At 37.9% G+C, this 14,077-nt stretch overlaps 3 protein-coding genes across 3 annotated transcripts; all 3 read right to left on the reverse strand.

Moving 5' to 3' along the window:
* Positions 1–1,857: 1,857 nt before the first annotated feature.
* Positions 1,858–3,951, reverse strand: LOC142553949 (uncharacterized). Its single transcript, XM_075664517.1, has 5 exons — positions 3,936–3,951; positions 3,741–3,863; positions 3,358–3,651; positions 3,149–3,250; positions 1,858–3,077 (listed from the first exon to the last, which is right to left on the reverse strand). The coding sequence occupies exon 5, from the start codon at positions 3,069–3,071 to the stop codon at positions 2,508–2,510; it is 564 nt and encodes a 187-aa protein (XP_075520632.1). The 5' UTR covers positions 3,072–3,077; positions 3,149–3,250; positions 3,358–3,651; positions 3,741–3,863; positions 3,936–3,951; the 3' UTR covers positions 1,858–2,507.
* A 1,483-nt stretch (positions 3,952–5,434) lies between these two features.
* Positions 5,435–7,529, reverse strand: LOC142553948 (uncharacterized). Its single transcript, XM_075664515.1, has 3 exons — positions 6,238–7,529; positions 6,063–6,162; positions 5,435–5,974 (listed from the first exon to the last, which is right to left on the reverse strand). The coding sequence occupies exons 1-3, from the start codon at positions 6,714–6,716 to the stop codon at positions 5,498–5,500; spliced, it is 1,056 nt and encodes a 351-aa protein (XP_075520630.1). The 5' UTR covers positions 6,717–7,529; the 3' UTR covers positions 5,435–5,497.
* On the reverse strand, positions 6,742–8,727 carry LOC142554695 (uncharacterized). The gene is made up of 3 exons (XM_075665364.1): positions 8,667–8,727; positions 6,842–8,532; positions 6,742–6,747 (listed from the first exon to the last, which is right to left on the reverse strand). The coding sequence occupies exons 1-3, from the start codon at positions 8,725–8,727 to the stop codon at positions 6,742–6,744; spliced, it is 1,758 nt and encodes a 585-aa protein (XP_075521479.1).
* Positions 8,728–14,077: the final 5,350 nt, after the last annotated feature.

Here is a 14,077-nt window from a genome sequence, read left to right on the forward strand (position 1 = left end):
AGGCACGACCAAGGAGGACTGAATCAGGCCATGGTGCTGTCTAGAGGGTCCAAACCAAGGCCTAGGGGAGGTCCATACGTGGCTGGTCTCGGGTAAAAGGGAGTTTCGAGAGCTAGGAGTCGATTTGGGACGAAACAGTGGCTAGATAGGGTGTTTCCTTGAGGAACCGTGGGGTAATCGAGCATGAGCAAAGGGCAGTGCCTAGGGTGGTCAATGAGGGTCCAAAGGTGGGCTAGGAAGATTAGGTTCAGGTCTACTACTTGTCGGTTCGGGCTAGGGTCGAGATCTAGGAAGGTAGATGCTTAGGGCTTTGCGGTGCTTGGGTGCTGAATAAGTCATGGTTAAAATTTGGAAAAGATTGGTTAAGTTTCGTATTGATTCGGGTTAAATCGGAATCCCGGTCTTAAAACGAATTGTATAAGTTACAGAACGAGCTCAAGGTTACGTCTAGGAAATGCTTTTAAATATTGTTTGAGATGTTTTAAGGTGTTTTATTTGCTTTGGGTCGAAATTTTGAGGTTCAGGGGTAAAACAGTCCATTAGGATTTCCAGGGACAAAATGGTCATTTTGCACCATGATCGAGTTAGCAGTCCTGGCAGCGCCTTGATCACAATTTGAAATTTTTTAAATGTTATGTTACCACGCACATGAATTTTTATGGAAATACGAAAAAAACGTTGCATTCTTGATTTTAAGGAAATTTACATATATGCTTGATTTTTATAAGTGACGAATACGATGATATGTTTTTGGAGGAAGGGTGGTTGTGACTAATATGATGATACGCTAATACGATGACATGTAATGCCAAAGCTCAATGGATGTGCAATATTATTGTTGATGTCCCGCCACCGGGTACCGCGGTTATACGTAGATGGATCCATCGACAAATACGATGATACGAAAGTCACAATTAATGAACGAAATTCAAATAAAGAAATTGAACACGTATATGTTGATATGTTGAGACATGTTTTGGACACTTTATGATTTGACTCGATATGTTTAAGTTCATGCTTTTAAGATCATGAAATGTATGTTGATTACAGTACTTTTTAATGTTGCATGTTATGTATATGTACTTGTTATAGCGATTCAGGTGTGTTGAGTCTTTAGACTCACTAGGTGTGAATGATGCATGTGAGCATATGGATGAGAAGATTGGAGGCGCCGAAGACTGAGTAGGCGGGACTGGATATGCGCACGCTAACCCGAGGACCATACTTTTTCCGCACATTATGATTATGAGTTAGGAGTGAACATGGACATATTCATACACTTTCGTTTTTTTATATGTTGATGGTTTGACATGATTTTTGCATGTTTCTCATTTGAGTTATTTTGAAACGACAGTCTAGGGTTTGACGAATTCTCTTATTTTTAACTGCAGTATTTTTACCAGTAGCTGAATAATTTTTTTTTTAAAATGTATGATCGTCAGCTTTTATCGCATGCATGCATTTAAATGTATTTTCGAGTTTTAGTCCAATTTTTTTTTCTAATAGTATTTTAAGTAGTAGACGTTTCATTTTGCGACGGTTTTGTATTTTTACCAGTAGCTGAATATTTTTTTTTTTAAAATGTGTGATCGTCAGCTTTTATCGCATGCATGCATTTAAATGTATTTTCGAGTTTTAGTCTAATTTTTTTTTCTTAAAATCGCTATTTAGCGACGGTTTACATGCGTTCCGTCGCTAATATTTTAGGTAAAATAAAAAAAATTTAAGAATTTAATAAATATGTGTTGTGAATTGGTACAATCGTATAAGAGATAAAAAAATTTAAGTGTCGTGAAGTGATAAAATCATGTAAGAGATAAAAATTTTAATTGTTTTGAAGTGGTAAAAAAATCGTGTAAGAGATAAAAATTTTAAGTGTTGTGAAGTAGTAAAATCGTGTAAAAGATAAAAATTTTAAGTGTTGTGAGGTTGTAAAATCGTGTAAGTGAGAAAAATTTTAAGTGTTGTGAAGTGGAAGAAAATGGAGCGAATTTACAGGTATTTATAGAGAGTGGAAGAAGAAAATGAAGGGAATGTTAAGCGAGAACGAATTTTTGAAATTTGCGACGGTTTTCGTTCAACCGTCGCAAATAGCAGCAACGGTTTTATCGAAACCGTCGCTAAAATTAGCGACGGTTGTACATGATACTGTTGCTAACTTTAGCGACGGTTCAAATTAAACCGTCGCTAATTTGAAATTAGCGACAGTTTAGATAACACTGTCGCTAACATTAGCGACAGTTTTATGAAAATCGTCGCTAAATAACGTTGTGTTTTATTCTAAACACACCCTAATCGACAACAGTTTTCTAAAACCGTTGTCGATTGTCCAAAAAAACACGCTAATAGACAACGGTTCATGAAACCGTTGTCATAAACGTTCAAAGACAACGGTTTTACAGAACCGTTGTTATTGACCCTAAAAACCGTTGTCTTTGACCCTCAAAAGACAACGGTTTTATAAAAACCGCTGTCTTTTGCTTAAAAAATGATCTACGACAACGATTTTAACTAAAACCGTCGTCGTCGCTGTCGTCCTCGTCCCCGTACCCTTGCGTCGGAGGAATATAACTCTGTGATAATCTGTGGATATGAGATGAAGAACCAACTGCTGCGTCACAGGATCGACCCCTGTGAGAAGTGCCTGATCCAGGCAGCGTGCGGCCTGATGTATGCGCAGTGGCTCCCTGTGACATGCCTGCAACCAGGACTCGGACATGCTCCTCTAGTGACGTCATGCGATCTCTCAGCATGACGTTCTCCGCCTCTGTAGCTCGCATCCTCTCGCAAAGCTCATCGTTACGACGTAACGATGAGTCTAGAATCTGGCGCATGTCTGCCATCTGCTGGGACTCAGACGACGGACCGACATCCGATGACCCACCACGTCGACCAGGAGCCATCTCATCGGGATAGAAGGTGCTGGCCATGGACCCACACCCGTACATCCTTCCCTTCTTCTTCCCCCCAACCATATTCTTGAACATGCTGTTTACCGACTGTGGGCTGGGGACATCAGGCTCTGATCCATCCTCTGCGGGAGTTATCGACTGAGCCATGTAGCGCTCCATGTTCTCCTGTGATGTTGATAAAAAATGAATTTTCTTAATGAAACGTTAATGCGAATAACTAAATTTAATAAACTTACGTGGATCAGGCGGGATCGCGTGTCAACGAAAGATCCATCTCCATGTCGATGTGTGTGAACGTATAGCTCCCATGACGTTGGATCTCTGCCATGTCGTGCTCGCTAAAATAAATTTAATAATTGTAAAACATTATCATTTATAAGTGTAATGAAAAATATATATATATATGTTAAAGTACAACTGAAAACTATTAAACTGGAAGAAATACCAGATCCTGCCCGTGAGCGCTGTATGTCTTCGCACCTGCAATGTGCTTCGACGTCCCTGTACCTACCCCTGCAGGCTCGCTATTCCTGTTCGACTTGTTCTTGGCAGCTCTGTCCTGCCAATCCTGCTGCTGCCATGCAGCAGTCCAAGCAGCCCATCTCTCAAGCGTGACTGTCTGTGGATGCTGGTCCCTGCTCCTCCAGCCATGAATGGTCCGGCGGTATAGGGTAGCAGTGTTACGTAACCACAACTCTCGTACCTGAGTATCAATGTCAGCTGCCCATCTATACCTCAACTGCAATATTTAATATTTAAGTAAGTTAATAGTTTAATAAAAATTGAAACATGTTATTGTAAAAATTGATTGTTTTAATAAAGACTTACACAGAACTTCTCCCAGTACCACTGCCGCTGGTCAGGTGTCACATACCTCCACGACCAGCCGGGATCACATGTCTGCAGTTTGAACTCTCTCGATATGTATCTCGATACACTGCTATTATCTGCCTAAAAATATTAAATAAGTAGAGCGAAATTTTGTCAAACAATTACTTTAAGATTAAAAAAAAATTTACTTACATCCCATCCAAGATGGTAAGCTCAAGCCTGTGATCAGGCGGTGGAGGAGGCGGATGTCCAGACATATTATGTAAACTGCAAACTCAAAAATTTTGTTATTACAAATGTCTCAACACCAACACAAAATTCACCACTTAAGAACCTATTTTCCAACATACGATACATCCAACTTCTATTTCATGTGTTATATTTTGAAGCCTACAAGTGCTTAAATATTTATATTTAATTAAATTATATTATCAAAAACTATACAACGAAAAATTAAATAAGTATCTAAAATTGTAACATAAAATTAATGTTACAATTAAAAAAAATCATGCATGATTTATTAATAATATTACGCTAAAATTGATAAATAACATGCATAAAATTCATAAACAACATATTAATAACGCTAAAATTCATAACTAAACTACTATGCAAAATAAATTATCTACTACGCTAAACTTCTTAAATAACATATTACGCTAAAATTCATAACTACACTACTACGAAAAAATAACACGTAAATATTAAATTTTCAATAAAGAAAACGCTTTAAAATCTGACGTGCTTGAAGATATGCAGATCCACGTAACGCTGGAAGATCACACGAACGAGCAAATCTATGAAATAAAAACGAAAAGATGTTAGTACAAATAAAAAAAACGAAACTGCATGCGAAAAAAATGATAGAGTGTCGACACTACCAGAGAAGAAAGGCGATAATCGCTGAAGAAAATGTGTGCGAACCTCGGTATATATAGAAATTATAGCGACGGTTTATAAAATCCGTCGCCATTAGCGACGGATTTTGGTAAAATCGTCGCTAATAGCGACGGTATTTGTCAAAGTGTCGTCGATCTAGATCGGCGACGTTTTTTTTAAAACTGTTGCCATTAGCGACGGTACAAAACCGTCGCTAATTGTTTTTTTTAAAAAAATGTGTTAATTTTTATAAGAATAAATTTAAAATTAAATTAACCAAATTTTAGTTTTAAATAATATCTGAAAAAACAATTGAAATAAAATTTAGTTTTACTTAGTGTCGGTTTAGTTTTGTTGTTATCATGACGTAAAATTAAAATTTTATAACAATAATTTAGAATGTTAATTAAGTAATTGAAATAAAAATCTAATATAACAAAACTTACAATGAACTAATCTCAATACCACTGTCGCTGGTCTGCAGTAACATGTTGCTGCTCTATCATATATATACGTACGTACAAAATATAGGTATGCAAACAATTGGTTAATTATGTGCACAAAATCAAATATATTTTTTTCAGATTACAATTCAATATAATTAAACTCAACCTTATTCACTTTCGTCGTAAATGTCACAAACATCGTCGCTCGAATATTGAACCTCTTCTGTTTCACGTTCAGTGCTGTTCAAATCAATTTCGTTGTCGTACATAACATTAACATCGACTAGATTTTGAGACGTCAAAAGAAATTGAGTTGAGATGAAGAAATTGAGTTGAGATGTCATGAGATCCACTTTCGTTGTTTTGAAACGCATCGGTCGCATCAATTTGATTCTGCTCAGTATGTGGCTCAACATCAGTGACATAAGCTTACCTACGTAGAGTACTCACATGCATCCAATCTGATTCTGCTCGCTTCGTTGTTGGATAAGTCAAATACACAACTTGCGAGGCTTGTGTAGGAAACACAAATGGTTCGTAGTATCCCAGATTCTTTTTTCGATTGACATCAACAATTTTGTAATTTTTGTGTATGCGTGTGCCCGACCGAGGATGAGTATCAAACCAGCGACACTTAAAAAGTACAACTTGTTTCGTTGGTAGACCTGGGTATTCAATTTCTACTATTTCTTCAATTTGCCCATAAAACTCAGTGACATTTCCACTACTCATATGACCACTGACTTGAAGCCCCGAGTTGTTTGTACCTTTGAACGAAGTTTCATGCACTGTATGAAAGTTAAATCCATTAATGCAATAACCTCGGTAAGTCTTCACTTTCATCAAAGGACCTCCTGCAACTTGTTTAATAATTGGATTTTCAATTTGAGCATCCGGCAAGGTAGCCTACGATAAAAAAAATTTAAAACTTTAAATCACATTATTTAACAGTTTATTGAAATATGTAAACAAAATTATAATTTGTCATTTATACATATTGACGAAACCACTGAAACAAATTGGTTTGGATGTACGCCTCGACTGAAGAGTCATCCATGTGTGGATTTGCCATACGGATGTTGTTCTCGTACATGCTGCAATACATTGAATACAATTAAAAATCTGAGACGATTTATTATATAAAATAATGAATTAAATATATATAATACCTGACAAATGGCTTTATTTCATTGCAATTGTGCAAAACATATGTTGAAACTGCATGATATTCTTCATTTGTTAGCCATCGCGATTTTGCAGCTCCAATCTTCTTACCACGATTGAGGAATATGGAAAGAAGTTCTGAGTCATTAGTGTCAACATATGTGCTTTCATGAGCTTTCCTAGTTTTTCGCGTTTTGCTGCCCGTCAAATCACTGAAGTAATGCTGACAGAATATAGCAGCCTCCTTAACCAAATATGCATTGCATATGGAACCCTCTACTCGTGCCTTGTTACGCACCGTGTTTTTCAATTTACGTAGATATCTTTCAAAGGGATACATCCACCTAAATTGTACAGGACCCATGATGTGTGCTTCATATGGTAAGTGTATGCACAAATGCTCCATCGAGTCGAAAAAACTTGGGGGGAAAATCTTTTCTAACTTGCACATTATGATGGGAATTTGTTCGTTTAAACGGATCATATCATTTTGTTTAACATTCGCGCTGTTAAATCTGCAAAGAATATACTCAAATCGGTAAGAGCCTCCCAAACATCTCGTGGTAACAACTCTTTGAATACCACAAGAATTAGTCGCTGCATGAATACATGACAGTCGTGACTCTTCATACCAAACATCCTCAACTTGTTCATGTCTATGCAACACGCCATTTTAGAAACATACCCATCAGAGAATCTAACTTCTTTGAGCCATCTAAAAACAACTTGTCGGGAATGCTTGTCAAGTGTGTAATTTGCTTTCGGAAATTTTCCGTCTGTTGTAGATGGATGCAACTCGGTTCTAATACCCATCTGAACAAGATCAGCTCGTGATTTTGAATTATCCTTTGTACGCCCTTGTATATTACAAACCGTATTAAAGACATTTTCGAAGACGTTTTTCTCAATGTGCATGACATCCAAGTTATGTCTTATAAGGTTCATACTCCAATATGGAAGCTCCCAAAAAATACTCCGTCTTCTCCAACCACATCTAGTCAAGTTACAAATTTCCTTATTGATTGTGTCAGAGTCAATCTCATACGAAGGTCTGAAACCAAACTCGTCCAACTCATTGAGTAATTCGCCCCCAGGTTTAGAGATAGGAGCCGACTGTAACACTTGTTTACCTCTTAGAAACATTGTCCTATTACGACGCAATGGATGATCTTCAGGTAAAAACTTCCGATGATTGTCAAACCATGATGTCTTGCCAATACATGGCAAGGTAAAGGCGTCTGAATCAGACATGCAGTGAGGACATGCTTGTTTTCCGGAAGTGCTCCAACCAGACAACATTGCGTATACAGGAAAATCACTTATCGTCCACATCAAAGCCGCACGCATAATAAAATTTTGTTGGGCGTGAATATCGTACGTGGGAACACCATTAGACCACAAGGATTGTAGCTCGACGATTAACGGCTGAAGGAATACGTCCAATTTGTCTTTCGGGTTACTCGGTCCAGGTGCAATCACAGACAAGAACATGTATTTCTCTTTCATACACATCCAAGGTGGTAAATTATATGGAGTAACAATGATAGGCCATGACGAATACTGTTGCCCACTTTGTCCAAAAGGTTGAAATCCATCTGTTGACAATCCTAATCTCACATTTCGGATTTCAAATGAAAAAGATGGATGAAAAGCGTCAAAATGACGCCACGCTGCACAATCAGAAGGGTGTGTCATAGTGTCACCGTCAAAATGATGATCATTATGCCAACGCATATGTGACGCTATAGCTTTCGAAGCATACAGTCTTTGCAAACGTGGAGTGATTGGAAAATAATACATCAACTTGTATGGAATTCTCTTCTTCTGAGGATTTTGAGATCGACTTCTACTATGTTTGTATCGAGGATGTTCACATATCTTACATTTTGTTAAAACATCGTCAACACCCCAATATATCATACAATTATTCTTGCATGCATCAATCTTTTCAACCGGAAGCCCTAGATCTTTGATAATTTTCTTGGTCGCGTAAAAACTATCAGGGACGTAGCTATCAGACGGACATAACTCTGACATGAGTTGACACATGTCATTGTAATTGCGCTCGGACATGTTGTGTTCATGTTTCATCTTCAGTAACCGAGCGAGCACAGACAACACAGAATGACCGTGTGGATTTCCTTCCCAAATTTCTTTCTCGGCTGATTTAATGCATTCATACAATGATTTAATATAACTGTTTGGACTTTCAGGAACTTCAGGACCAATATTTATTGTAGGATTTTCTTCACCAAAATTCTCATTCTCATTTTCAGGGTTCTCTTCAAAGTTAACATTTTCTTAAATAGTATCAAAAAAATCGGGAAATGTAGTTTGAGCAATTGGTGGTGCCCTACGAGAGGAAGATGACGAAGGAGCTTCCATATTAAAATTAGGATAGAACGGGCGAATATATTCCTCTCCATGAAAATACCAATTGTAGTAATCCGGTACAAATCCATAACGATCGAGATGAACCTTGACAGTATCTTCATCTAAATATGTTTTGTTCTGACATTTTTTTCGATTGCAAGGACAACAGATATTTTCATTTAATAAACATTCAGGATGACTAAGTGCAAATGTTACAAACGACTCTACACCAACACAATATTCAGCCGTTAGAAATCCATTCTCCAACCGACGATACATCCAATTTCTATCGTTATCCATTTTATCCTACAAAATAATAAATAAGATGTATTTTACTTTATAATGAGGCATCATCAGGTATTTTGTTTAAAAAACTTTTCGCCTTTTATACTTGTCGTATCCCTTAGCGGGAGTGTGGGATGTCGTCTTAACATCCTCCCAGGATTTATAACAAGTTTTTGAAAAATTTATTAGATAATAACATTATATTATACATTAATATATATACAAGATAGAAATTTACTAAGAATTGAATTGCAAAAAAACGTACCTAAGAAAAAATAAAAAATGTCCACGAGATAAGATTTTTATCGCGTGCAAATGTGAGTGAAGGAAGTGCTGTGGAGAAAATTCGCCGAAAACGCGACAATTTATAGACAGTTTGCTAATAGCGACGGTTTTTTGAAAACCTGTCCCTAATAGCGACGGTTTTAATAAACTGTCGCTATTAGCGACGGTTTCATTTCAACCGTCTCCGATCTAAATAGGCGACGGTTTAACTTTTACCGTCGCTAAAGGTAACGACGGTTTTTTTAAACCGTTGCTATTTTAAATTTTAGCGACGGTTTAAGTAAACCTGTCGTTAATGATAGCTACGGTCTGCTTTTCGACCGTCGCTACTATAGCGACAGGTTTCAGTAAACCGTCGCTTATTAAATTAAGCGACGGTTTAATAAAAACCGTCGTTAATTATAGCGACGATTTTTTGAAAATCGTCGCTGTTATAGAGACGGTTGACTTTAAACTGTCGTTATTATAACGACGATTTTTATTAAACCGTCGCCGAATTTTATAAGCGACAGTTTTTTAGACACCGTCGCTATAATAACGACGGTTTATCAAAACTCGTCGCTATTATAGAGACGGTTGACTTTAAACCGTCGTTATTATAACGACGGTTTTTATTAAACCGTCGCCGAATTTGATAAGCGACGGTTAAAAAACCGTCGCTATAATAGCGACGGTTAATCAAAACTCGTCGCTATAATAGCGACAATTTTACAAAAGCCGTCGCTATGTTGACCGTTTTTTTGTAGTGTTAATCAAAGTGAAAAAATCATCTTTAGTTATGAATTTATTAATAAAAGGAGTTCAGCCAATTCTTATTTTACTGTGTGATTTAGCTACAAATTTTGAAATATTAGAGTTTGATACCCAATTATTCTTACTCGATCTGGGTTTTACATGATTCGACCCAGTGGGCATCGCGGCTCATGAGTTAGAACAAAGAGTCCATATTAAATCCGTTTTGAGACTAGGGTAGGAGACTAATAACCATGTGGAGTCCGTCTTGCGACCCACTGCTCGAGGATAGACATAGCACAATAGGTCCCGACCAGCTGAGCGTGTTTTGGTGGATCAGCCAAATAACGTGAGAATCGACTCGAAGGTGAACCTGGTCAGATTACACATACGTGAATCGACCAATTTGGATCAGGAGTATTTCCTCAATAAAGTACCGGTCAAGCAATTGGTTATAGAAAGCTGCCAGCCAACCCTGAACTCAAACAAGTATGGCGGTTAATAAAATCCTATCCATACAAAACTCTGGAATACATATCGTGATAAGGATAAAATTCCGAAGAAGTAGAGATATACAAATCGGATCCATGATTTACCAAAGATAAGATACGATCAACACAAATATGATATTCAAGTTAACTTGCCATGCTAGAATCCATACAATACATGGTACCCAGGCCCATCTCTATAAATATCAAAATGAATAAGATGATGAGGGAAAAAAGGAAGATGGAGAAAAGGCCGTGGCCCAAATCGAGAAGCTGAAAATGAAAGGAATGCCAATCAAACTCAGAGTGGCAAAAAAATTACCCCACGGCCTCTTCCGCCCAATTTCGATATGACTCAGATCACTCACTGAATCACTATCACTGTAGAACAGGTGTTGGAACAAAGACAAGGCCCACCGATGGAGGGCCCACCGATGGAGACTCCAATCGTATATGATTTTTGGAGGGCCCACCGATGGAGACTCCAATCGTATATGAAAAACTAGCGTCCAGACGATGAGTAACTTGGATATTAATGAAAGAAGGGTCTGGACCGAGCCAATGATATCATCCGGACATGAAGATATGAAAGGTGTATTTGACCCCTAGAATGATGCTTTACTTATCTGAGCTATGGTGACCAATTTTGAAATAGCTCGGATATTTGTGGATTCAGGCAGCTTCGTAAACATGTTATTCAAAGAATCCATGGATCAAATGGATTTGGGTGAATATAAAGTAGAACCAGTAATCACTATTATGTTCCAATTTACAGGGCACGCTGTGGAATCCGTTGGAATGCTAAACTTGTCCTTCTATGTGGGCCAATAACATGTGATAAAGACTCGTATAATAAATTTTATCACGTCAAATCCCCCTTCACTTAAAAATTTTATAATAGGTTGTCACTAGAAAATTAAGTTCCTGGTAGGAAACACTATTGTGGAAGTTTGGGCCAACAAGAGAATAGCTCGAAAATGTTACGTGTAAAAAGTTTTAGTGGACCAAAAAATGGCAAAAAACAAGCATCCGAACCAACAGAATCCAGAGAGCTACAATTACTTGAATTTTATCGAGGACTCTGCTTAAGTAACCACCAAGGAAGAATGCGAGGAGGCAATTATATTTTCTTCTTCTAGTGTAGTTCGAATAGCCAAAACCCTAGCCGAGCTTAAAAAAGGTCGTATGCTCTAAAGTTTGTGAAGAAACAAAGATATCTTTGCATGATTGGCCTCTGATCTCGTTGGGGTCCCACCAAAACCAAGGAGCATTATTTAAATATCCTGACCGATGCCTGACCCATAATACAAAAGAGATGACTTTTCAGGCCGGAAAAAAGATGCAATCATAAGAGAGCATATAGAAGAATTATTGAAGGCCAACCAGGTGAAAAGAAATACCATTCTCGAGTTGGCTATCAAATATGGTACTCGCGCCAAAGTCTTCAGGAAAATGGAGAATGTGCATGGATTTCCGAGATCTTAATCAAGCCTTCTCAAACAACTGTTATCCATTACCCCAAATCGATTAGCTGGTCGATTCCACAGCAGGGCATGAGCTAATGTGTTTCTTAGATGCCTACCAAGGGTACCATCAAATTTCTTCAGCCGAGCAGGACATAGATAAAATAAGTTTCATCACATCAGATGGAATCTTCGGTTATGTTGTCATGCCTTCCAGGCTCAAGAATGCTGGGGCCATGTATCAATGGCTTATGGACAAAATCTTTAGGAATCAAATCGGGCGCAATGTGGAGTTATACTTGGATGACATTCTGGTCAAGGAAAGAGCTGCTAAATAGCTTATCTGCGATCTGGAGGAAACCTTCTCCACACTTCAAAATTACGGCCCAAAGTTGTAATCCAAACAAATGCACATTTAGCGTGCAAATTGGAAAATTTTTGGGTTACGTGATTACCCAAAGAGGTATTGAAACTAACCGACAAGAGTCCAGGCCCTGGCCACTATGGGCTCGCCTCGAAATATTAATGAAGTGTAAAAGTTGACGGGGCAGATTGCAACATTGTCAAAATTTATTTCTTGGTCTACTAAACTGGACTTGCCTTTGTTCAAAATCCTACGAAAAGCGTCTAACTTTAAATGGAGCCCAGAAAGAGAACAAGCTTTCCAAGAGTTTATGTCTTATCTAGGAGAATTTCCTATCCTGAACAAGCCTACTCGACGAGAAGTGTTATATGTTTATTTCGCTGTTACATCCCGAGAAGTCAGCTCGATCCTCTTCCAGGTAGAAGGCTCTGATCACCAACCAATCTACTTTGTTAGTCATGCTCTAAAAGGAGCTGAGCTCAAGAACACTACTTAAGAAAAGTTGGCTTTAGCTTCTGTTGTCACCTCGAAAATTAAGGCTGTATTTCTCATCACACCCTATCATTGTGCTCACCAATAGAAATTTGTGGAGGATCCTATCACATTCCGATACATCAGAAAGATTGATAAAGTGGGTAACCAAATTTGGAGAGTACAATGTGAAGTTCGAGCCCCGGACAGCTATTAAGGCCCAGTAATTGGCGACTTTATATCAGAAACTATACAAGTGAATGAAGAGAAGTGGTGGAAAATTAATGTGGATGACTCTTCTTGCCAGATGGGCGATGGGGTGGGCATTCACATGATTCCTCCTCGGGGCGAGGAAACAACTTTATCCATCAAGTTAGAATATAGAGCATCAAAAAATGAGGCTGAGTAAGAAGCTCTCCTGCTCGGCCTAAAGGCCTCCCATAATATGAGAATTTCCTAATTTGTTCTCTACTCCGACTGGCAACTCATGATTCAACAAAGTAATGAGAAGTTTGAAGTGATAATGAGAAGAGTGTCAAGTATTCCGAAGCCTTCAACTGGGCACGAGATGTGTTTTCCGAGCTTATCATTCAACATGAAACGACTCGTGCTACTAAAATACTACTAAGAAATTTGTTTTTGTAAATTATTTTAATCGAAAATTACATTTAAATGCATGCAAGCAATAGTAGCTGTCAATCAGATATTTTAAAATAAAAGTATCCAACTACTGGTAAAAATACTGCAGTTAAAAAGAATATCTCAACATCAAACCCTAGACTGTCGTGTAAAATAATTCAAATATGCGACATGCAAAGTCCTGTTATCCACCAACATATAAAAATGAAAGTGTATAAAAATATCCATGTTTACTCCTAATCATAAACATAATGTGCGAAAAATATGGTTCTCGGGTTAGCGTGCGCGCATATCCAGCCCCGCCTACTCAGTCTTCGGCGCCTTCAGTCTTCATATCAATATGCTCACCTGCATCATTCACACATAGTGAGTCTAAAGACTCAACACACCTGAACCGTGATAGCAAGTACATATAAAACATGCAACAGTGAAAAGTACTGTAATTAAAATACATTTCATGATCTCAAAAGCATAAGCATAAACATGAATGTCAAAGCATAAATGTGTCCATATCGCATCATATCAACATATACGTGTTCAATTTTCTTTATTTGAATTCCGTTAATTAGTTGTGACTTTCGTATCAGCTCTAGTCGGTGGATCCATCTACATATAACCGCAGTACCCGGCGGTAGGGACATCGGCGACAATATTACCCATCCACTGAGTCTTGGCATTACATGTTTGTGTTCGTGTCGTATTAGTCACAATCAACTCCCATCCTTCAAAACATATCATCATATAT

This window comes from Primulina tabacum, chromosome 8 (assembly GCF_025594145.1).
Source record: "Primulina tabacum isolate GXHZ01 chromosome 8, ASM2559414v2, whole genome shotgun sequence".
NCBI lineage: Eukaryota > Viridiplantae > Streptophyta > Magnoliopsida > Lamiales > Gesneriaceae > Primulina > Primulina tabacum.

Coding starts and splice junctions, on each gene's coding strand:
- LOC142553949 (XM_075664517.1), bottom strand. CDS start 3,071: ATGGAGCGCTACATGGCTCAGTCGATAACTCCCGCAGAGGATGGATCA.
- LOC142553948 (XM_075664515.1), bottom strand. CDS start 6,716: ATGATCCGTTTAAACGAACAAATTCCCATCATAATGTGCAAGTTAGAA. Junction 6,163..6,237: donor GAAATAAAGCCATTTGTCAG/GTATTATATATA, acceptor AATGTATTGCAG/CATGTACGAGAACAACATCC. Junction 5,975..6,062: donor TTCAGTGGTTTCGTCAATAT/GTATAAATGACA, acceptor TTTTTATCGTAG/GCTACCTTGCCGGATGCTCA.
- LOC142554695 (XM_075665364.1), bottom strand. CDS start 8,727: ATGAAGATACTGTCAAGGTTCATCTCGATCGTTATGGATTTGTACCGG. Junction 8,533..8,666: donor GTACCGGATTACTACAATTG/GTATTTTCATGG, acceptor ATACTATTTAAG/AAAATGTTAACTTTGAAGAG.